Genomic DNA, 22,598 nt, shown 5'->3' with positions numbered 1-22,598 from the left:
CGTCACCTTCTGAGCGTGGGAGTCTGACGTCACCCGCCTGGGGGCGGGAACAAGAGCGCGCAGGCGCAGCACGAGGGCCTGCGGGGCTGGGTGTTGCCAGGCGTCTGCGGAACCTGCTTAGTAAAGCGCCTCACGGCTCCGGAGCGCGCGGCCTGTCGCTAGGCGACAGCGGGAGAGGTGGGGCTTGGCCTAGGTCCCGCCCCATCTGGCTGGCCCCGCCCCCGTCAGCGCTGCGGCTCCAGCTCGGGCGCGCGCTCCAGCGCCCGGGAAGCGGCGGTGGCTGGAGCTGGGCGTGGAGGCGCGAGGGGCGGGGCGGAGCGAGCGGCACTGCGGGCCCGCGGCTCGGGCGGCTCCAGCTCGGGCTCGCGCTCCACTCCGTCGCTGCCGGCGCCCTCGGGGCTGTCTCGCCGCCCGGCTCGGCCCGCTCGCTCCCAAGGCCGCGGCTCGCTCAGCTGTCGCCCCGCCGCCGCCGCCGCCGGTGTCCAGGGCGCTGGCGCAGCCGTGAGCCGGCGTGTCCGCCAGGGCGGCGGGGCCGCGGGGTCGGGGCGCGGCGCGCGGGCGCAGGTCTATGTCGCGGGCGGCGGTGGCGGCGGCGGCCGCGCAGGGACGATGCGCGAGTACAAAGTGGTGGTGCTGGGCTCGGGCGGGGTAGGCAAATCCGCCCTGACCGTGCAGTTCGTGACCGGCACCTTCATCGAGAAATACGACCCCACCATCGAGGACTTCTACCGCAAGGAGATCGAGGTGGACTCGTCGCCGTCGGTGCTGGAGATCCTGGACACGGCGGGCACCGAGCAGTTCGCGTCCATGCGGGACCTGTACATCAAGAACGGCCAGGGCTTCATCCTCGTCTACAGCCTGGTCAACCAGCAGAGCTTCCAGGACATCAAGCCCATGCGGGACCAGATCATCCGCGTGAAGCGGTGAGCAGAGCGGGGCGCGCGGGGGCTCGGAGGCTGCGGCGATCCCCGGCCCCGGCCCGCCCGGGCTGCACCACCTCCTCCTGGGGCTCAGCTTTGAGGGCTTTGTTTCACAACTAAAATTGGGCATCCCGTTCAACCCCAGCTCAGCCCCTTTGTCTCTAGGATGTTGGTAGCGCTCGTTCCGTACCCGGGAGAAAACAAAGTTTCAAACTTGCAAGGAGAGGAGGGATGAGTAGGTGGGCGCGAGGGAAAGGGGAGCTAAGTGTAGGCGCGCCTGTGCAGAGCGAGCGAGCGCGCGCTCAAATCCACCCTTAGGAGGTTTGACAGCCAAAACTTGCACACTGGTATTCTGTTACTGTCAATACGAGTTAGGAGGGCCTTTCTCATCGCGGAAAAGAGGAAGTGTTGCCAAGAGGTTGGCAGAAATGAATTAGTGCAGCACTTTAAAGACACATTGTCGAATAATTTGAAGATCTCGCAATATCCAGCAGGTTTGGAATATAGAAGCACGCTTTTGACATTTACATTTACTCGCCCCCCCCCCCATAAAATCTACCCGCTTTCCCTGCTCAAGGAAGGAAGCTATTCTTTGAAACCGAACAGAAGTTTGGTGTAAGCTATGGCTCGTGTATCAGCTAATTTAATGTTAATGATGGCGGGGGGAACTGAGGCAAATAGGCGTTTCCTGATGTAAACTGTTCAAAGAATGCGTTTTGGATGTGGCTGGTGAGACGAATGCTTTCAGTATTTTTGGTTTTGTTTTATTTCTCTCAAGTCGATGCTGTTTATCTTCCCCTTAACTTTCAAGTACTGGAAACCTCACTTGTTATGGCAGAGTTTTGGCAACATTTTCCAGTTCTTCTTAGCTGATAACTTTCTTTTCTGACCCTTTTAGACTGATACTACTGGTACCCTTTCAGGGCCCTTGAGGTTGTAGTTCATCTGATGTCACTGTGGAAAGTAATAGACACAGTTCATTATCAGTTAGGGTGTGCTCATTTCAGAGCCCAGAGCAGGTCGCTCACAAATTCATTACAAAGGACACGCCCCTCTTCATGCCCTCCTAGCCGCTTGAGTGTGCACGTCCATAACCATTCTAAAAGCGTCTACCTTCTTGTGTTAAATTCCAGATTAGAGACCCGCGGACATTTTTATGATTTCTTTCCAAAGCTGGTAACTCTTACAGCCTTAACTTCTCTAGTCTTAGTTTTCTTTAGAAAGTTGTTTTCAACACATATGTGTGCACACATGTGGATACATCAATGCATGTTCTTGAAGTTGTTCCACACATATGTGTGCACACATGTGGTGCATCAGTACATGTTCTTGAAGTTGTTCACAGATACAGCTAATGATCTGAGTACTGCAGCTGTCTGGCCTTCACGCCTCAGTCCATCCTCACACATCTGCGCAGGAGCCTTTAACCCAGGAGCCTCCCGAAACACTGGTGGGATGACCGGCATCAGTTATAATAATGCGCTGATTTGTTGATTGGAGCAGTGGGTCGGTTGACACTCAGGACAGCCTTCTGCTCACCCGGACTCACTGGTCTCAACTTTGTTGTAAGAAGACCATTGTGGAACTGAACTAGAGTTGAGCGGCATTTTCCACTGGGATAGAGAGTCGTGTCATGAGGAGCTCTTGGGACCACTTCTTCCTTCTTCTTGTTCTATTTTTTTTTCTTTTTTTTGCAACAGGGTCTCTCTATGTTGACTTGGCTATCCTGGAATTCGCCATGTAGACCAGTCTGTCCTCGAAGTTACAGAGATCCTCCTGCCTCTGCCCATGGAGTACTGAGACTAAGATGCCCACATTGGGCTCGGGCACCTACTTCTATGTCCTTTCTTCTGTACTTCACCCTAAGTTCAGCATTTACCTCTGGGCCCATGGCATCTTATCAGCTCAAGTCTAAACAGAGAGGGTGAACTGCAGGCTATTTGTATTACACTTCCGTAGATAAGGCATTCTTAAATGGCAGGTAGGAGGGGCCTTACAAGATAGTAAAACATGGTTTTCAAAAAAGTGGGTTTTCTACTCTTGGGGGGGGCAGTTTTAACTAACCAGTTGCTCTAGGAAGCATTCAGTAATCCATGTGCCCCTTTGCTCACTGTGTCATCTGTCTACTTTACATATTACATATAGCAGTTTGGGGCATCACTTAAAGGGCCATGACCAGTCACTGATAAAGAGGATTCTTTGGATCTCTTTGAATCCATATAGCCTCTTCTACACAGGTCTGTCTCTCAGCTTGGCGTCTGCTGGCCTCTCCAACCCCCAGCGTGCGTGCTAGGGCCACACTGTTGGAGAGAAGGTGTGAACCACATGGACAAGTAGAAAATTTGTGGTAGCTGATGTTTAAAATGAGCATAAAGAAGTAGTAATTTAATAGTACATTTCTTTAACCAACTAAATATAAGCTAATGTCATTTCAGTATGCCATTTCATATTAAAAATAATCAGATATTTTACTTTGCTGTGCTGCCTTAGAAAACTGTCAGGACTAACCACTGTTCTGTAATCAGGGGCTGTTCATTTGTTCCCAGCCTTCCAGATCCAAATAATCACACAGAAAGTATGTTAATTACAACACTGCTTGGCCTAGTAGCTCAGGCTTCTTATTAACTAACTCTTACATCTTAAATTCATCAATTTCTATTAATCTATGTATCACCATGAGGCTACCGGTAAGATTCTGGCTACCGGTCAGATTCTGCCATAGGCCAAAACAGCTTTATCCATTAATCAATAAAGGTAACACATACACAGAAGGTCGTTCCACATTACTGTTCAAGTGCATATTAGCCATAGGCTACTATATTGGGCTGCACAGTCTTAGATGCATATGCTTTGGGGAAGTGCTTGCTGATGTTGTAGGCCTGTGTTTCCTTTTCTGTGAAATGGAAAATAGCATGTACCTCTCAGAGTCACTACAATGACATGCTACCACATGTGTGAAGGTGCCCAGGACATGTATGTCTCCACATCACTAGGATAACATACTACCACATGTGTGAAGGTGCTCAGGACATGTATGTCTCCACATCACCAGGGTGACATGCTACCACATGTGTGAAGATGCTCAGGACATGTATGTCTCCACATCACTAGGATGACATACTACCACATGTGTGAAGGTGCTCAGGACATGTATGTCTCCACATCACCAGGGTGACGTGACACCCCGTGTGTGAAGGTGCCCAGTTCGACCCTTAGGACACAGACATTACTAAGAGTTCTTGCTGTCATTCTCTTAGCTTTTGCCGCTCTAACTTCTGTTAGTTTTACCCCTGATTTATCATTGCAGTTTGGAGGAAATAACTCGTATTTGTAATCACAGTTCGAAATAACAGACTGAAGAGCAATGCCGTATGGAGCTCGGCAGCAGAGGAGTGGGGCTTTTCATTTATTGATACTTTCTGGACTGCTTCATTTTAAAAATATTAAAATCTCTTTCAGTGTCATGTATGTGTACACACACGCATACTTGTCTGTGCACTCATATAGAAGCCAGGGTCTGACGTGTCTTATTCATTTGCTCTGTGCCTCATTTCCTGTTACGAAAGTGTTTTTATTACATATGTGTGTGTGGAGGCCACTACTCATTTCTTGTTACAAGAGTGTTTTTGTTATTACATATGTGTGTGTGGAGGTCACCACTACTTGTGCAGCAGCCGCTCCTTTGCCCATGGAGCCATCGTCTTAGTCACCGTTCTGTTGCCGTGAAGACACCATGACCACGGCAACTCGTATAGAAGAAAGCATTTAACTGGAAACTTAACGTTTCCAAGGCTTTCTCCATTGTCATCATAGTGGGGAGTGGCGGCAGGCATGACTCTGGAGAAGTGGCCCAGAGCTGTATCCTCATCCACAGGCAGACAGGCACCTGCACCTGGCGTGGGCTTGTGACTTGCTCGCCCTAACAAGCCACGCCTCGTAATCCTTTCAAATAGTCCCACTGCTGACTAAGCATTCAGATACAGGAGCCTATAGGTTTTTAAAACCACCACAGCCATCTACCTTTTAAAATGACGTCCTTATCTTTATTTTATGTGTATGAGTGTTTACCAACAAATACGTATGTATGCCATGGAGGTCAGAGGCCGCTAGGCCTCCAGGGAACTGTAGTTACGTGTGGTTGTAAGCGGCCATGTTGGTGCTGGGAACCAAACTCGGTTTTTCTGCTGGAGCCTCAGGTGTTCTCCTCTGAGCCCTCTTTCCTGCCCTCTTTCTTGATGTCCAGCTGGATAAACTGGACAGCCAGGGAACCTCCCCCTTCTGCCTTCTGAAATACTAGTTTAAGAGGGTTCTGGGTTCTGAGCTCAGGCTCTAATGCTTAGATGGCAGACGCTTTACCAAGTGAGCCTTCTCTACAGTGACCATGGTCTCCTCATTGTGCGCACACACACACACACACACACACACACATACCCCCACACCCCCCCCACACACACACCACACCCCACACACACACACACAGGGCTTCTTCTCAAACCAAGCGAACCTCTGAAAATTGCCTTCATGTGTAAGTCATTTTACAGCACACATGAGCATTGTTTGCTGCCGGGATGACTTGTAAGCCTTCTCACGGAGCTCTAAGCCCAGGTGGCCAGCACAACAACCAGCGTCCGGGAACAATGAAATACGGTGGAAGAGGAAGCTTCAAAAAGAAGAGCGTTTGGACTCAGTTTCCCCGGGCATTTTGGTGTTTCGAGTTGATTTTGTAAGAGTGTTTCCAGTTAGGCCAGCAAGGAAGATGTCAAATGTCTGGTGGACTGTAAAGAATGGTGGGGGTGTCTTCTGGATGGAAGAAGTGGCGCGGGAGATGCATAGAGTCCTTTCAGAATGCTAAAGAGACTGCACCAACTAAACTAAACGTCCATGGATGTGTTGCGGGAGGTGAGGTTCCGGATGGCAAAACTTAGTGCTGGAAGGTTCATACTGTGGCCTTAAGCCCCTGGTGAAGAGCAGTAACCAGAATATGCAGAAGTAGTAATAGGGGTGAGATGATCGGCGTAATGGCTGTTCTGTCTTAAGGACGGCAGTTTTAACTAGTATAATATAGTATCTGTATGGTGTATAAAGGCCGTGAGCCAGCATGGCGTCTGTAGAAAGACAGGAGTAAGTTGTCGGGAATGGATCCATCCAGTTGTGAGGGAGAGAAAGGTCAAAAGCGCCTTTCACATCTGAACAGGAGTGAATGAGATCAGAGTGGAGTAGTGGGGGTTTCAGCTGAGATGGTCTTCGTTAGAGCACTCCTGTGTCTGATAATTGGGATACTAGAAAAGGCCTTGAGGGTCAGGCCTGCACGACGTGAAAAACTCCGCCTAGTTCAGGCTGAGATTAGCTGAAACCCACTGTGTGCAGCAGAAAGAATAGATGTGGCTGGGAACAGAGATGAGAAACAAATGCATATAGTTACGGGTATATAGTTAGAGAGTCACACGGCCAGCAGTGACGACCGCAGACATTGTGCTAGGCTAGGGCCACCAGGTGTTCTAGGTTGCGGACTAGGCGTTCGGCCCTTCTCAGAAGCCAGCGTTGAATCCAAAGCTAGGCTTGCAAGGTACAGGGCCTAATGGCTGTGAGTCACTTTTTAAAATTAATGACTCTGTGTCATGAAAAGTTGATGACAAATCTGACAGCCTAACATAGAACAAGGAATTTAAATATGGAGAAAGAGAGTAATAGGAAATGTTGATCCATTAAACACAAAACTAAGAGACAAACGCCGTAACAGTTGTGGTCACAAAATAGAATATTAGCATTAAAATCTTCAACGATACGGAAGGGTGTTAACCCTAAGTACCGAATAAAAAGAGTTTTAGGTGCCTAATTCCTTACCTTTCATTCAAGGACTTGAGTAGTTAAAAACCTAAATTTACTTTAAAAATAATCCTAAGAGAGCTTGCTCTTTGAAAGATGAGTCTATTCACTAATGGTGTACACATCATCTTTATCTGGTGCTCACCACACTTCAGTGGAACCGGCGCCCACGCCGCGTCCAAGCCTGTGCACCTCTCCATCCGTTTACCGTGAGCCGTTGTCCATGTGCTCCAAGGGTGCTGAAGGTGGGTTTCCTTAGCAGGTTTTCAGGTACCTGAGTTTTGTTAGCGGGAGACAGTGTGCTGTAAGCAGTCTGTAGGGCTCAACTCATTGCATAATGAAGGCTTTGTCTATGAGTTGCTTTCTGTGTTCCCAAGTTGGTTGGTTTGTGTTTCCTCTTGAGGGAGAAACTTGCTTTTGCTGCATTGTAAATGTTACATAATAGTATTACGATACAATAGTTTTCTCTTGGCTATTCTAGGATTGGGATTTTTAAGTTTAATTAACATTAAGGAAGATCACAGCCAATAGGAAGACCTGACAGCATTGGAGTCTTATTTGCTGACATTAGTCGTGGTGAAAACCCGTGGATGGGTCAGTGGCTGTGCGCGGTTACACGTGGCACGCCGAGGTGCAGCACAGTTCACATTTATGCACATTTCTAACAAAGGACTGTCGCACAAAACCACGTTCTCCGAGGATTTTCTCTCATGCACACTTTCCCTGTCGTCATCGTCTTCAGAGTCTAGGGCGTCTACTCTGGGGTCTGCGGTGGAATTTTGACTTTCCTCCTTAGCTGTTTTTCTCTATTCTTTTTTTTGTTGTTGTTGTTTGTTTGTTTGAAAACGGAGTTCCTCTGTAGCTTTGGAGCCTGTCCTGGAACTCACTCAGTAGACCAGGCCGTCCTGGAACACACAGATATTTACTTACCTCTCCCTCCCAGTGCTAGGATTAAATGGATGTGGCACAATGCCTACCTTTTAATGGAAATTTTATAGTATGCAGAAACAAATATTAAAAGCATGTAAATAAGACATAAATATGCATGTAAAATTTAAAGAAATCAAAAATACCTGGAAAAGTCACTATAATTTTATAATAGTATATACTGGATACGAAACAGCTTAACTTTTTTTTTTTTTTTTTAGCTTTCACTTTTTAAAAAATGGAAATGTCTTTGGGAATAGTCGGCCTAATCCAACAATATCACCTTTATTCTCCTTGTGTGAAACCTGTAAAAACTGAACAGAGCCTGATTTTTTAAGTTAATTCTGTTGATCCCATGTACACTCCTCCTCCACCTCCCCTTCCCAAGTGTACCCCCTCTCCTACACACCCAGCTTTGTGTCCTTTGAAAATAAATGTGTTGAAACTCAGCTGTGCTACCCAGGTGTTCCTGGATGTGCGCCTTAGCTGGAGCATGGCGGACTTAGAGCCGTGGTTCTCACCTTCGAGGCTGTGGCCCTCCAGTGCACTCCCTCACGTTGTGACCCCAGCTATAAAACTATTTTCATCGCTACTTCATAACTGCAGTATCGCTGCTGTTATGAATCGTAATGTGGATATCTGATATTCAGTGCCTGTGGAAGGGTCATTCTTCCCCTGAAGGGTCGCAGCCCACAGGTTGAGAACCGCTGGCTTAGGGAACGCTGTCTTCCTCTCCTAGCAGCTAGGAGTGGCCGTAGTTCAGTGGCTATGGCCTGTCAGGCCAATCATTGCTGTAGCGCCCAGGGTTCACAGCTGAGTATGATTGGTGATTCCCTTTCTCCTCTGCCGGTGTTCACACTCTTGCAGCATCGTGAAGACTAGCCAAAGGCTTTATTTCACCATGTCTGTAACTCAAGCGTGCGGTGTCTACAGTTCCGTTCTGGAGGACCCAAGAGCAGTGGTATACCTTGTGATGTTCCACGGCCTATGACATGTCACTACCAACAGCTAAAAGAAGTCGCTCCTTCCTGGCCCTGGGCTTTTCATTATTTAGCTCTGGTGTCTGGTGGGCATCATTGCCCCTATAACAGAGTACAGTTCTTAATAAATTTCTGTTTAAATTGAAGGTTGATAGTGATATTGGATGTGATGTTTTGAAGTATGTGAGGTAAAGTGAGGTTATGGGTATTAGAGTCAGTTATTAGCATGTTTTATTAAGGTCATGGCTGGAGAAGCCCTATCACATGTCAGCACTGGAAATTGGATGCAGCGAAATACTGAATGTTGGAATTGTACTTTTAATCACATGTTGAAGAGTGTTTCTGAATATGGTGTTTAAAATAGATTGCAGCTGGTTAAATAGGCAGGCTTAAATTATACAACCCTGTTCATGATGTCGAAATACACTCACTGAATGGGGTAGGTAGGGTGTAGTTTGAGGGATTTGGCTTTATTTTTTGTATTTTGGGGGTGTTTTGTTTTTGTTGTTTTTCTGTTTATGGTATATGTAAGATTTAAAGGCATACCCCAAACTGACATTTTGATGAGAAATGCCATGACTTACATAACTTTATGTGTTTGAAACTCTCGTAGTAATGAGAACACTGTATGCTTCCGTCACTTAGCTGTCCACTGGTCGCCTTCACGCTTGCTTACACAAGGCCCACCGCCACTTTCTGCCCTGATCAGTGCACAGACACACAAGGACGGAGCCCAGCATGCCATTAAACTAGCCGTGTTGTTGATGCCCCTTTCTGTCTGTCCTTTTCTGCTCTGTTCACCAAGTGCTCCCCATGACCTACCAGAGTGCTCTCACCGCAGTGTGGAGATGCCGGCTCAGGTCACTTCGCGTAGTGGAACTGTCTGGTGCTGTGAACCAGTTCTCCTCTCCGGTTCTCCTGGCTTTCTACTATGGTGTGCTATTGCAGAGTGTGAAGACAAAATACTTCCGGGTGTGAGCTGGCATCACAGCTCAGGCAGAGGTAGTGCTGAGTAGTGTAATCCTGTTCATCCAGTCAGGGAAGCTTGCTCCTGCCCGTCTCAGCCTGAGGCCGAGCGAGGGATGCTGTTCATCTGGACCCAGAAGTGCTCCTAACCCAAAGCCTGATGGCTCAGCGGAAGAGCCCTACACCTGACGTCATGTGACTGACGGCTCAGCGGAAGAGCCCCACACCTGATGTCATGATGTCATGACACCTGCGCTCAAATCCTAGGCACACTGCACATACTGTGCAAGCTCGTGTCTAAGATGTGTTGGAAACTTAATGAATTTCATTCTTAGATGTGGGTTGCAGCCATGCAAACCTTCCAAAATCTGCCCTCTGAAGTGTGTCTGGTCCCTCGTGTTTCAGCTAAGGAGTATTCAGTTGGTACTTCGTATATTTGCCGAGACAGTTGGGAGGGTTCAGGGACAGCTGTGCTGGCTCAGGGTGGTGTTGAGTCCGTGAACGGGTGAAGACGACCATGGTTGTGGAGAACTCCCAATCACTTAGTAAAACCACCCAGGAGGCACATTGTAAACCTTTGCTTAACACGTTTAATGTAAGGGAGTTGTTCCTCATACTCTCTGTCACCTCAGAAGTTAATAATTCAGAGTGGAAATCCTGTATCATATTAATTATTCAATGCATATTAATATTTTCTACTTTACCAGATGTCTTTACGGCTCTCTAAGTGAAATATTAGTATATTCCCTGTCAATTGCTATATCATTTTATTATAGATTCTGAATATGCTCATCTTCCAGTTTTCAATGAATGTTCAAAGTAGTCTGTATACTTCTCAAATATGAAATTTGATTGTGCTTATTTATCTTCCTTCCGAGGAGACCGTGAGTGTGGCTGTGCCGAAGGTGAGCTCAGCCCTGACTGGCTGTGCGGTCAGCTTCCTCTGCATTTCAATCTCTTCATCTGCGCCATGGGGATGATTAATAACTGAAGAAATAGTGAACATAGGATGTTTGTTTACACAACAGTCCCAAAGTACCAATAAGAAAGGTTCAGGAAAAGTCACGAAAGAGGGAGTAAACGCAGGCCCTTCTAAGAGTGTGTGGTTTCTCAGGACTCCTAGGAGTGATGTGGAGCTGATCCGAGCAGGGTTCCTCCTGCTCCTCCACTCCAGCCTCATGGGGCGTGTAATGAGACCTGTACCACAGACCTGTGCCGCTTTGAGTTCTGGGTCCTTGCCACCCCTGGTGACGAGGACTTCTTAGCTGAGAAGAAATTGTAGTGGTTTTAAGTGTATGTGTTTTAATTACAAACTGATATACAAAAGTAATCATTCTAGAGTATTAGTATTTTTAAATAACATTTTTCATCCTGAGAAGTTGGAGATGAGAGTAGACCTTTCCATAAATGCCGAAAGCCCTGCGTGCTTAAAGGGAACATTAACACTCTGTGGCTGCTTGTATACAGTAAAGTGTTGACAGGTTTTTCTTAGTAAACCAATTCCTGAAAAAGTTTTATCTGACTTTGTATAAAAATCATAACTGTCAACATCAAACAATATGGCTTAAGCCGCCTCATTTGCATAGCATTGCCCTGGGCTTATGCAGAAGAAATGCAGGGGGCTATCTTTAGTCCATGTGCCAGAATGCACTGTCAGTGAATATAGACTTGACAGTTCTAACTTATACAGACGTACAGACTTTAAAACAGCTTGATTTTTAGCTTTCAAAATATCTCCCACCAGATTTATTAGGCCACCTGTCTTGGGGAATCTTTCACTCGTTCTAAGTCATTCAAATCAGAAAGCTGCCTATAGGAATAATAGCAGTTACATATTTACGATGGTCAGTGCCCTAGTCCTCTGGGGCTGCTATAGACTGGGTAATTTGTAAATAATAGAATTGCATTGCTCACAGTTCTGGAGGGTAGAAAATCCAGAATCGAGATACCAGAAGACCCGGTGTCTGCTGAGGGCCTGTTTGTAGAGACCTCCTCTTGCTGCATCTCCGTGAAACTGGAAGAGAAAAACTGAGCCCCCTCGACCGCTTTCTAAGGGCGCTTAACAGTCTCTTTCACGGGGTAGCCAATCACCCGTCAAAGTCGCTGTATCTTAGTTCTGTCGCACTGGGGATGAAATTTAAACCAGTAAGTGTGGGAAAGGTGAACATTCAGAGCACAATGGGTGGATATTCAGAATGTTTTTATCTCCTCTATCCAAAATATAATTTCCCTCTTTCCCTAGTGACCCATGTTTGCTCACACTGTTTCCTTGTCTGGCTTTCGGAACCAGCAGTCTAAACAGCTTTGGCCATCAGTGACCTCCGTCAGTAAAGTCACCCAGATGCCCTCCCTGTTAGGACCTGTTGTTAAGTACAAGCACACCTGAAGGCTGGCTAGAATCCCTGCATACACATGTGAAAACTGTCAGGACATCAACTAACAAATGGCGCCCATGCATGAAAGCTTGCTAGAAAGTGAGCCAGGCTCCATATTTGTAGAGCATCCTTCTCCGTATGGACGCATGGGCTGAGCACAGCATGCTATAACATCCACTAGCGGCATCCCCTCAGCAGCCCGCCGGCCAGCTGGCGCTTACCCCCCATCTGACAGATCACTGCCTCGGCTGTGACAGGCAGAGCGCTTCCTGTTAAGGCCACCCAAGCACACCATCTGGCACTGTTGGAAAACATGGCTGTTTGAGGAAGGAGTTTCTCCCATTGCCCTCACGGCACATCCTTTCCTTCGTAGGCCGTGGCTTCCAATAGTCCCTTGACTGTCCCTTTGAGTGAGCACTCCTGCTCCAGAGGTGACCGAATGTCTCTGCGTCCCTGGGTCGTAGGCTTTCCATCCATCTCAGCAATACCCTGGTCTGGGTATGGATCGTGTGGTTGCCACGATTCGACCTCAGACTCTGTTCCCAGAACCGTGTGAGTTCAGTGTGTGCGTTTCTGCCTGTGACTGTGAGTCCTGACCTGGCCAGCATCCTTACTGCTTCTGGTCATTGGTTAATCCTCACGAGCTAGAGATTTGGTCAGTTTCAAAAGCACATTCTTTTTATTATTATTATTATTATTATTATTATTATTATTATTATTATTATTTGACCTAAAGATGACCACGATTCGTTGATACAATTTCCATTGAGAAAGAGCATTTATTATTCCTCCTTTTGAGTGTGGGCTGAACATTAAGTGTGCTGAGGAGATGCCCAGCCAGTTAGGAGCCATTCTGCAAGGTCTAGCCACTTCACTTGGGTTCCTCGTCCCCTGAACTGGTGTTTCAGACTTGTAGGAAGCCCGCTGTCTCTGCTGGGAACCCCTGAGGAGGCCTTGCGGCTACACGGAGGGGCTGTCTTCCTCCATTCTTACCACTGCAACTGTCCCTCCTGCCCCAGCTCAGCACCTCTGACTGACTCCAGTTAACAGGATGCGGACGAGAAACTGAAGTGCCGCCCAAGTCACGACCAACAATGTGGAGTCTAGTGAGGTGGCTTAGGCAAGCTTTGTTGTTTTTGGTTTTGAATATTTGTTTTTCTTCTTAAATATTTAAAAAACAGTCATATCTTTAAAAATGTTTCCTGACGATAAAGACATGATGGGTGGATGGATGGATGGATGGATGGATGAATGAAACTTAACTCTTGAAAGGTGGTCCAAACCCCCTGCCATCTGCCCCTGGAATTTACCTAGTGTCATTCAGTTCAGGCAGGACTGTAATTTAAAGGTCGTATTTACTCATCTTAAGAGTATAGCATATTTGAGGCTGGAGAGATTAACCCAGCAGTTAAGAACTCTCACTGCTTTTACAGGGGCCCTGAGTTCAATTCTTGGCACCCCTAGTAGGCAGCTCACAACTGCCTGTAACTCTGGACCCAAGAGAGCTGAAACCATCCTTCAGGTCTCTCCATGTCCCTGCACTCACGCGACACATCCCAATTGAAAATAAAACCTTTTAAATAATTCTGTTCATTAATGTATTTTTAAAGAGTATAGCATATTAGAGCGTCAGCAGGAACCTCTGAGTGTGTAAACCTTTGCCTCTGCTCGCCCTTCCAAGTAGCCGTGTTTGTTTATAAAGACAGCGGGTATAGACCATCTCGGTTATGTTACTAAAAAAGCTTCTTCCGTGTAATGGTGTTTTTCTGCACCAGCTTTGACATCCAGCACCTTGGAATATAGAAAAAAACCTCAGCAAATGTTAGTTGAATTTATGAACAAGGTCCCTTTGGGTCATTGCATGCGTGTTTTGACCATTCCCCTTTCCCTGTGTCTTCAGGGACCCTTAATAAATCTGTCTAAGCAATCTCAGAAAGGCCATAGCGTGGTCTCAGTGACATGTCTGCCACTTGAAGCAGCCTGAAGGTCATGAGGAAACTCCTCATTTGAAATCCATCCCTTTATTGTCCTGCACGAGTACCTGTGAGCATCAAGCAGCAGCCCCAGCCGTGGGACACGGCTGCGGGCCATACGTTGCTGCTGGCTGTGGCTTTGTGAGCACACAGCTATGAAGCAGACGCAGCACCGCTGGTTCGTAGGTATTAATACTTTAACACGGCAGAGCTGGGGTGTTGCTTCTCTTGTGTGTCCCACATTGTCTACATCACAGCCATGGCTCCTGTCTGGTGACAGCAGTATGCGGTGAGAAGAAAGATCTTAGAATAAGGGAAACTACTTGTTTGTGGAAGAGGCTGGATTGTCAGCTTGCATATATCGGGGAAATAATGTCTCTTATTTTTCTCTTTTCCATGGAAATCACTGACTTTTAGTCTTAGTAGTTAGATTTGGACACTTGGACCAGAGAATGTAAGCCGGGAACAAGAGGGAACGATGCTCACTCGGCGCAGGTGTGGCGCATCTCTCTATAGCTGCATCACAGCACTTGGGGTCTTCGCAGTGGCGTGCTAACACAGCCTGCGGACCCTAGATGACTAGCTAGCGGCCCTCTAGTAGTTTGCACTAGCCACATTACCTTAGTGAATAACTGCTGGGAATGCCGAGTGCAGAGTCTGTAGGTGCTGGCTGTTAGTGATGCCGTCAGTATCATTGTCGTTAACATTGTGAGTTACTATTTCTATCTCACGAGCAAAGAGCCAGGGCTGGGGAAAGGCAGACAGCTTATCTAGGTAAACCAACATCCTTCTAGTTCCTTTCTGTGTTCTGTGCCCTCTGTGTTTGTTCCAGCCAATGACCAAATGACCAGCCTTGACTATTAGCCTGGGACTGAGCCTTTCTCCAGCTGTGGTGGGGCCGTCACACGTTTTCATAGGATGCTTGCTATGGGTTGTGGCCTGTAAAAGCAAGGCTTTAAGTTAGCTGCCATGGAACTGGTGTAGAGGGGAAGGTAGAGGGGTGAGAAATAGATTAGAGCTGTCACCCACTGGAGCTCAGGTGTGAGTTATATTAGAAATGAAGGGTTTGTGCATATGAAAATTATGGGATGGATTTTCTCACGGCCCGTAACTCCTGCTCCGCCCTGCCCTGCCCCGTAATCACTGCTCCGCAAGGCGAGGCCTGTTGTTACAGCCCCTCCTGTCCCGTACCTGGTGATGATTAGAGACCCCCACCCTACCTCGCGCTCTCCCACGCCCCAGTAGTTTTCCTCATAACCATCTGCGTATGGTTTTTGTGTGAGTGTTGACTCACAGCTCCGTCACGCACCCGTCACTTGTCATTTCTGTTTGCTGCTGTGGGGAGCCTCACTCTGCCGCAATCATCGGCTCCATCTCCTTCACTTCATCCGTTCTTCTCCCACTGGCCACCTGCCGCATCCCTTGCTTCACGTCTGTCCTCACAGACCTAACCAGTCAGCCTCGTGACCGCGGACCAAGGGTGGTGCCCGTGCCTGACGCCCTCTTCCCCTCCTAAAGGAAGGGGTTTCCTTCCTGAGGAATTCCTTACTGGGGAGAATAAATGCTGACTCCATTGTTGTCATAACCTTTGCTTTCTAGAAATGCAAATGGTTGAAATTTAGCATCTTTTGCTTTGGTTTTTGTGGGGTTTTTGTTTGCTTTGTTGTGAGGCAAGAACTCCCTGTAGCCCAAGCTGACCTTGAACTCGCGGAGTCTCCCACCTCAGTCTCTCCAGTGGCCGCAATCTCCTGGTTCTTGGCTTTAGGTCTTTCTTGGGGTGTGGTGGGGGCTCTTCTGTTCTGTGGCTTGCAGGAAGGAGAGAGCTATGTGTAAGACTTTTTACGATACTACGTGGTCTCCCAGTTAGACATTCCTTGTTCTCAGTTCCTAAAGCCTCAGCTCTCTCCCGTGCAGTAGAGGCAGCTCCCATTCTAGCCGCCGGCTTGGCCTTGTCACATCCGGTGTCAGCCTGTTTTAACCAGATTCCAGGTTCAGCGTTCAGCTGGAGGTGAGGTGCTTTAGTGTTTGAATGACCTTCCCCCTTCTGATAAAGCTCTGTGTTCAGAAGTCTGCCCGCCTTTTGACTGATTTTTCAATTGTTGGGTTTAATTTGGAGCCTAAAGGCACCTACAGGAATGAGTCCGCCAACAGCTGTCCCTTCTCTCTCCTTGTGATCACAGCTGTGGCGCTTGTAGCAGAATCAACCCTTTGCTCCGTTTTCCCACCCAGTTTCTAAATGACGAGGCCTCAGGCCTGCACTTGCAAACATCTCCTCACAGATAAACGTTTCTGGCATGAGTAATCTCCATTTCCAATGACAAAGGGCCAGATTGAACATAAGCATAGTTTCATTTCCCTTTCTTACAGAATTAAATTTATTCATTTATTTTACATCCCAGCTGCAGTTTCCCCTCCCACTTCTCCTCCCATTTTAGTGTGGGTGGTTTTGAACTCCTGGCGCTCCTGAGAAGATCTGAGGGTGCAGTTAATGGGCCTGATGGTGAAGAAAGCCTTCAGAGCTGCGCTCCTTTGTACGCCCAGCGGCACACGTTCTGTGGCGTCGGTGTACGCAGTAGGACACAAAGTCAGCAGCGCAGAAGGTGAATTTATGATTGGCAGGAGTCAGCAAAGGAATTAATTAATCAACCTAACTGCGTTTTATATTATTGAAGCACCACGTGCATATCCCCTCAATATGTCTTGAAGGTTATTCTGCTATCCTGCTTAAGTGAGGATTTTGTTTAGGTATTATTTTTATTGAGGTATCCCCTTCATGCATTGGAGCACAGGTACCTTCAGACACATGGCTAGATGCACACGCTGAAGGAAGCCCACAGTACAGCCTGCGGCACAGCAGCGCCTTACATATGCTGAGCCCCCTGCTTTCTCTTTGCCTGCTCTCAGCCTGTGGTCCTGTCCTCCATCATCTTCTTTGGGCTCATGTTCACTTATCCGGGGTAACAGAGATTCCTACCACACCCTGCACACCACGGAGCCCGCGCCCCCAGCCAGAAGTAGGGTGTTTCTCTCACAGGTGCCGTGTTTGCCCTCCACAGAGTTCTCACGAGTTCATCTTCCAAGCATAGTGAGACGAAGGGAGAGGGAAGAGCTGAGAGCTTCTACCCCTTAAGCCGCCTTCCTGGCTCTTTGAGCTGGGAAAGCAGTTGACATTTGCTCGCTGAATCGTGTTGTTGCCCTGGCCTTGTGCATAGCCTGATGTGGTTGCTGAATGCATTTACGATGCCTGTGAGTTACCTCCCATCTCGCTGGGGCCATCCGAACGAACCTGTAAGGTGCCACGTAAACCCTTGTAATTTCTGTGAACAAAGTTGATTTTTCCTTAGACGGCACGGAGTCCCTGACGACTTTGAATATCTTCTTCATATCATCATGTTTACTTTACATTATAAGTTTCTCACTGTTTAAAATACGTGTGTGTATGTGCGCGTGTAACTGGTAAGTGGGTCTGTGCTACAGCTACATTATCATTGTCACCTGTGCTCCTAGAGCCAGGGTACTCAGAATAATGTGTGTGTGTGTGTGCGCGCGCGTGTGGACCCTCACTTAGGCCATTGGTTTGCTCTCTTGCCGAAGGAAAACAGGTGTGTCCGTTGGAGATATACTTGGCTCTGAGGGAAGTAGGGAGAAGCATTTTGACAACAGTGAAACTGTACAGAAATCATGGGGATGGGAAACTTCCTGTAACTCGGTTTCCTAAATGTGCTGTGTGAGTTGTGCTTCAGTGGGGGTCTTGTGTTAGCCGTCTTTAGTCAGATCGGCTAAGACCTACATACAGTCTTGCCAAACATACACACACACCAATTTACACTAAAATCACAGAAACAACAAATGCTTTGAAATAGCTTTTAAAGCGAAGGGCTGGGAGTGGTGTCACACGCCTCTACTCTCAGCACTTGGGAGGCCGTGGCAGGCAGATCGCTTATGAGTTCCCAGCCAGCGTGCTCTGCATAGAGTCCAGGCCAGCTACATGGTGAGGCCCTTTCTCAAACCACAGGGTGAAACCTGGGACATAAGCTGTGAGCAGCACTGGGTGTTCTTATCCCGACAGGTGTCACGTCCTGTTCCGTGTGGAGCACCTGCTGTGCCGGTGGCTTGGGACCTCTGGTTCTCTACTCTTTTCTTATCATTTTTGGTCTCAGAGTTCAAGGTCAGAAGAAAAAGAGAGGCAACATCTCATGAAGCTAATAACTAAAATTTTTAATCCTTAAACAGTAAAAAAAAAAAATGGACTTTTTCTGCTGGCTGATGCCGTATGAGACAGGGTGTGCCTCTAAAGCTTTCCTTCTTGATGAATTCTATTACACTCTTTGCTTTCATTTTTTTGTCCAGGAGCTATTTAGAAATGATTTGTTTGTGTTCTTATAGAATACAGTAAAATACAATTATGTTCACAGTAAAGCTCATGATTGCATGACTGGCTGACGTTCTGAGCGAGCGTCTCGTGGAACTGATAGCATTTAAATTAAGAGGAGTCAGTCCAGGATTCTGAGAATAATTCCCCAAGTATATCTGGAAAGGATACATAATTGACTTTAAAGGATACATAATTGATTAATTGAAAACATCATTTGAAAAGCCCATTTACGATCCCCTCTGGGAGTGGTTTCAGAATGCTCTCGGTGAGGCTGAGCCAGCTGTGCAGGTCATGTTTCATGTGGCTAAAGAGACCATTTATACTGCCCTATAGAAGAGAGATGTGTTTGCCCTGCCTGCTAACCGCTACATACGTGTGTGTTCTTCCAGGTATGAGAAGGTGCCAGTCATCCTGGTTGGAAACAAAGTGGACCTGGAGAGTGAGCGGGAGGTGTCCTCCAATGAAGGCCGCGCCTTGGCCGAAGAGTGGGGCTGCCCCTTCATGGAGACGTCTGCTAAGAGTAAAACGATGGTGGACGAACTCTTTGCCGAGATCGTGAGGCAGATGAACTATGCAGCTCAGCCTGACAAAGACGACCCCTGCTGTTCTGCCTGCAACATCCAATAGCACCCACCATGGCTGTCCTGGACAGGACGCATCTAGGCTTGTGGGCAACAGTAGCCTTGTCTACTCCGTTGCAGTTTGTAGGGTGGCTGGCGGGAATCCACAGTGCACCGCAGCTCTCGGGCTGGATGTCAGTTGTCGCCTCTGAGTACTTGTGGGTCCAGTGACTCAGTCTCCACCATTGTCCTCAGCCTCCCGTGCATCTGCAGCCTGCAGGCACCCCGTGGAGCTACAGGGTGATTTCATTTGAAGTGACCGTGGTATCGCCACTGAGTTAACAGAAGCCACTGCTGTGTAAATTAAAAATAATCATGAGAGAAAAACCAGAAGAATTCCTATGACCACTAACAATTAAAATATTTTGTCGTCTTTAAAAAAAAGTAAAGGAGAAATATTTTCCTACAAGAGTACTGAAGTCAGGAATTGATGGACTGTCTGGCCAGCGTATCCCACCAGTGAAACAGCTGGCCCACCAACAGCATGGCAGGGAGTCTGCGCACTCAGCTGGCAAATTTCTGTTTTTCAAATTGATGCTTAATCGCAGGTGTTTTCCTAGTTTGTGACATGAAATCCGCTCACCTATCAATCCTCGACAGTAAACGTCAGAACAAGGTCCTATGAAAAGCCAATCCGGCTGCAGAATTTGTTGAGTCTCCTGCTTTGCCTCTCGTGGGTTCATGAGAACTGAAAGTGCACACCCACCCTCTCTTCACAGAGCAGGGGTGATCTCAGTTACTGAGCAGGAAGGAAGCTGCTGAGACGGAGAGGCTGCCTCGCCTCTACTAACCGGTACCATCGCGGAAGGAAAATGAAGCCATGTGACACCCACACGTTCCCGTTTGCAGACACCTCACAGGACAGGACAGATACTTGACATTCTGTGTGTGTTCATGAAAGCGGCCTTTAAGGGCTATGGTTGATACGACCCTTGGCTCACCTGCTTGGGCAATCCGGGTTGCTGTAACAGCTTTATTGTAGGCACAAAACAAACACAGATGGGATAACCTGTGAAATAATCTGGGCTGTAAAGTAGGATATACAATATGATAGAGCGCCAGGAAGGGGCCACAAACCTCTCCTCCCTCCCGGAGGGTCGTGGAAGGGTTACCGAGGTGGCACACACCGCTAGACTGGGTCTTTTGTTCTGAAAGGGTGCTTCAGCTCAGCGTTTGGGTTCCCTAGCCGTGAAGTGTTTATCATTTGCATGAGCGATGGCACAGGAAAAGAATCTGTTCAGGAGTTTCATGATGAAGTGTGGCCGAGTTCTCACCTCACTCCGCAGATAAGTGCTGGCCAATGCCTTGAGCCGCCTCTGCAGACCAGCCAGGCCTTCAGCACTCTGTGCCGCTGGGCCTGGACGCACTTGGTGCCCACGCCTCCCTGGTTCCACAGTCTTGTGCAAGTAACCGCTTAGTCTTACGTGTGTAACTGAGAGAAGAGTGTGTTTGTGTGTGCATGTGTGTTTATTCCTAAGAATTTGGCACAATTCAGAGATCATTGCCTCTACTGAGAATCTATACTGCAGAACATAATGTATGAGAAAACAGTTTTTAATTATTAGTCTCTTATAAGCCATTGAAATCCCCTTGAGTGTTTTAGTAACTGGCTTTAAGCTTAGAAGATAGGAAAAAAAAGGTCAGTGGTGTTTGTCATGTGTGAGATAAATAAATAAATAAATAATGTGGGTAAAACCAGGTCCTGGGTGTTAGAGAGTCCGAGTCTTTTTGGTCTTCAGTGTCGTTTTCTCCAGCTAGGAAGCACTGCATTATAGGACAAAAAGTCCTAAACAATTTTCTTGGAACAAAGTTTATTATGTAAAAGCTGATTCGACTCAGACATATTGAGAAATCAGATTCAACAAGTCTGTTTTACTTACTGAAATAGATGTTAGTGCACTGACTTCTGAGGCCTCTAACTTGTGAGATGATTCTGATGTTTAAAGTCCCATCGTGAGTAGCAGTTTATGATACTCCATATATTGAGAGCAGCTGTGCAGATTCCACACTTTCCCATCATGTATGCCTGTGCAGGCATGCAAAGGGTAACATGTGAGAAGCCTGGCAAGGTGTGAGGTGGAGGTGTGTGTTCCTGGGACCCAGTGTTTGCACCGTCCTTCCTAGTGTGCAGACTTCACTTTCCCAGCACAAACTGTGCCACCTGCTCGCTGTCCCTCCAGTGTGAATCTGACTGTTGTGTGTGAAGTTTGCCAAGATGGGAATAAAACACCCGAGGACAGGAAAGTGACACTTACGGGCACATGACATAGTGGCCACAGAGCAGAGCGGTGACTTCGCTTGCTAGTTCCTAAAAGCCCGGATTCAACTAGCAACTAGAGAAATGAAAGTTTGTTCTAACATGCCTTAATGATGTCATGGTTTGACCCAAAGACCCACTTTTTCTTTAGCTATTATCAAGTTTGCTTTGCTTTGTTTTTTACTTTTATCAAAAGGCAGATTTTTTTTTTTTTTTTTTTTTAGGTTTACTTCTTTGAAGGTGGAACTTTCAGGTTCTTTTAAGCTGTGGTTGTGATGGTAGCCGATGCCTTTCCACTGTTAGGCTTCCACGAGACGAGCCAGCACGTTCTGGGAAGCCTTCTGGGTCTTTCCTTCGCCACTGAAAGGCTTCTCTGATGCGCCCACCCTTTGCTTTGTCGAGTTGGGGTGTGGCCCAGTCACTACAGCTGCCACCACTCTCTGGGCTGAAACTACTGATCCTTGCTTTCCTGTGTGGCCCAGGACGCCTGCTGTTTGCGTCCCAGCGTGAGTGGCCGGTGACTGTGAAGCCTCTTTGTCTGCTGCTCTTGGGGTAGTTTAGTTTCTCAGTTCTCCATCAGTAGCCCCACCCCCGCCCCGTTCCCCGCTTAGCACTGGTTAAGCTTTAATTGTCTCCTCAGCCAATCAGATGTTAAAGACTGTGGGGGTCCTTTCTGTTTAACTTGTCATTGTGCATCTGTCAAAGCTCGATCAGGGTTTCTAGAATGGCTGCAGTAGATTTTGAAAACAGACTTACCATTCTCGATTTGGGGGTTCCCAGAGATACAGTTCACAGTTAATTGTTGAACTCTAATACAACTGACCATTTAAAATTGAACAGCAGTTTATTGTTTTGTAACAATGTCGAGTAAGCCCCGACATTTCAATTGAAACGTGAATTGTAGTTATAACTCAATGCAAACTCAACAGTTGTATTTGGAGTTAAATTATTTTAACAAATAAATTTATTTAATGAAACTCTGACTTGTTGGTTGCTTCTACTTGGGAGATGTATTTGTTATATACAAAAGCGGAAACTGCCTCATAATGAGACCAAACACTCTTCATCCAGAACCCCTTGAACCAAACTAATCAAGGGTTCATTCTGTAAGAAGGGATGGTGATCATTTTTGTGGCCTTTAAAATAACTTGAAGATTTGAAATCAGCATAAATACCTTCTAAGTATTTTCTCTTCTTTATTTTAACGATAGTTGGTCAACTTGAAGCCTGGTGGGTTCTGGAGAATTCGCATTAACTGGCAGGCCTTTGTGGTCCTGCCAGCACCACTGGAGGTCTTCAGAGTCCACCCACAATGGCCGGAGGCTGACTTTGTTTTCAGGTCGGGTGGTCCGAAGGTGCCAGAAGCTGGAGGTTGCGGT

The 22,598-nt window shown here is 47.2% G+C and overlaps 1 protein-coding gene across 1 annotated transcript; it reads left to right on the top strand.

Moving 5' to 3' along the window:
* The first annotated feature begins 207 nt into the window (after window positions 1-207).
* Window positions 208-22,196, top strand: Rap2a (RAP2A, member of RAS oncogene family). Its single transcript, XM_050150404.1, has 2 exons — window positions 208-923; window positions 18,732-22,196. The coding sequence occupies exons 1-2, from the start codon at window positions 610-612 to the stop codon at window positions 18,967-18,969; spliced, it is 552 nt and encodes a 183-aa protein (XP_050006361.1). The 5' UTR covers window positions 208-609; the 3' UTR covers window positions 18,970-22,196.
* The last annotated feature ends 402 nt before the right edge of the window (window positions 22,197-22,598 follow it).

This window comes from Alexandromys fortis, unplaced genomic scaffold (genome assembly GCF_014885135.2).
Source record: "Alexandromys fortis isolate MF-2015 unplaced genomic scaffold, M_Fortis_MF-2015_v1.1 scaffold_66, whole genome shotgun sequence".
NCBI lineage: Eukaryota > Metazoa > Chordata > Mammalia > Rodentia > Cricetidae > Alexandromys > Alexandromys fortis.
Note: the sequence above shows the minus strand (reverse complement) of the source record. Positions and strands in the feature narration are given on the sequence as shown.

Bases quoted from the DNA above. Each gene is read 5' to 3' on its own strand.
- Rap2a (XM_050150404.1), top strand. From the start codon at position 610: ATGCGCGAGTACAAAGTGGTGGTGCTGGGCTCGGGCGGGGTAGGCAAA. The intron at 924-18,731 runs GTGAGCAGAGCG...GTGTTCTTCCAG, and splicing joins CAGATCATCCGCGTGAAGCG to GTATGAGAAGGTGCCAGTCA.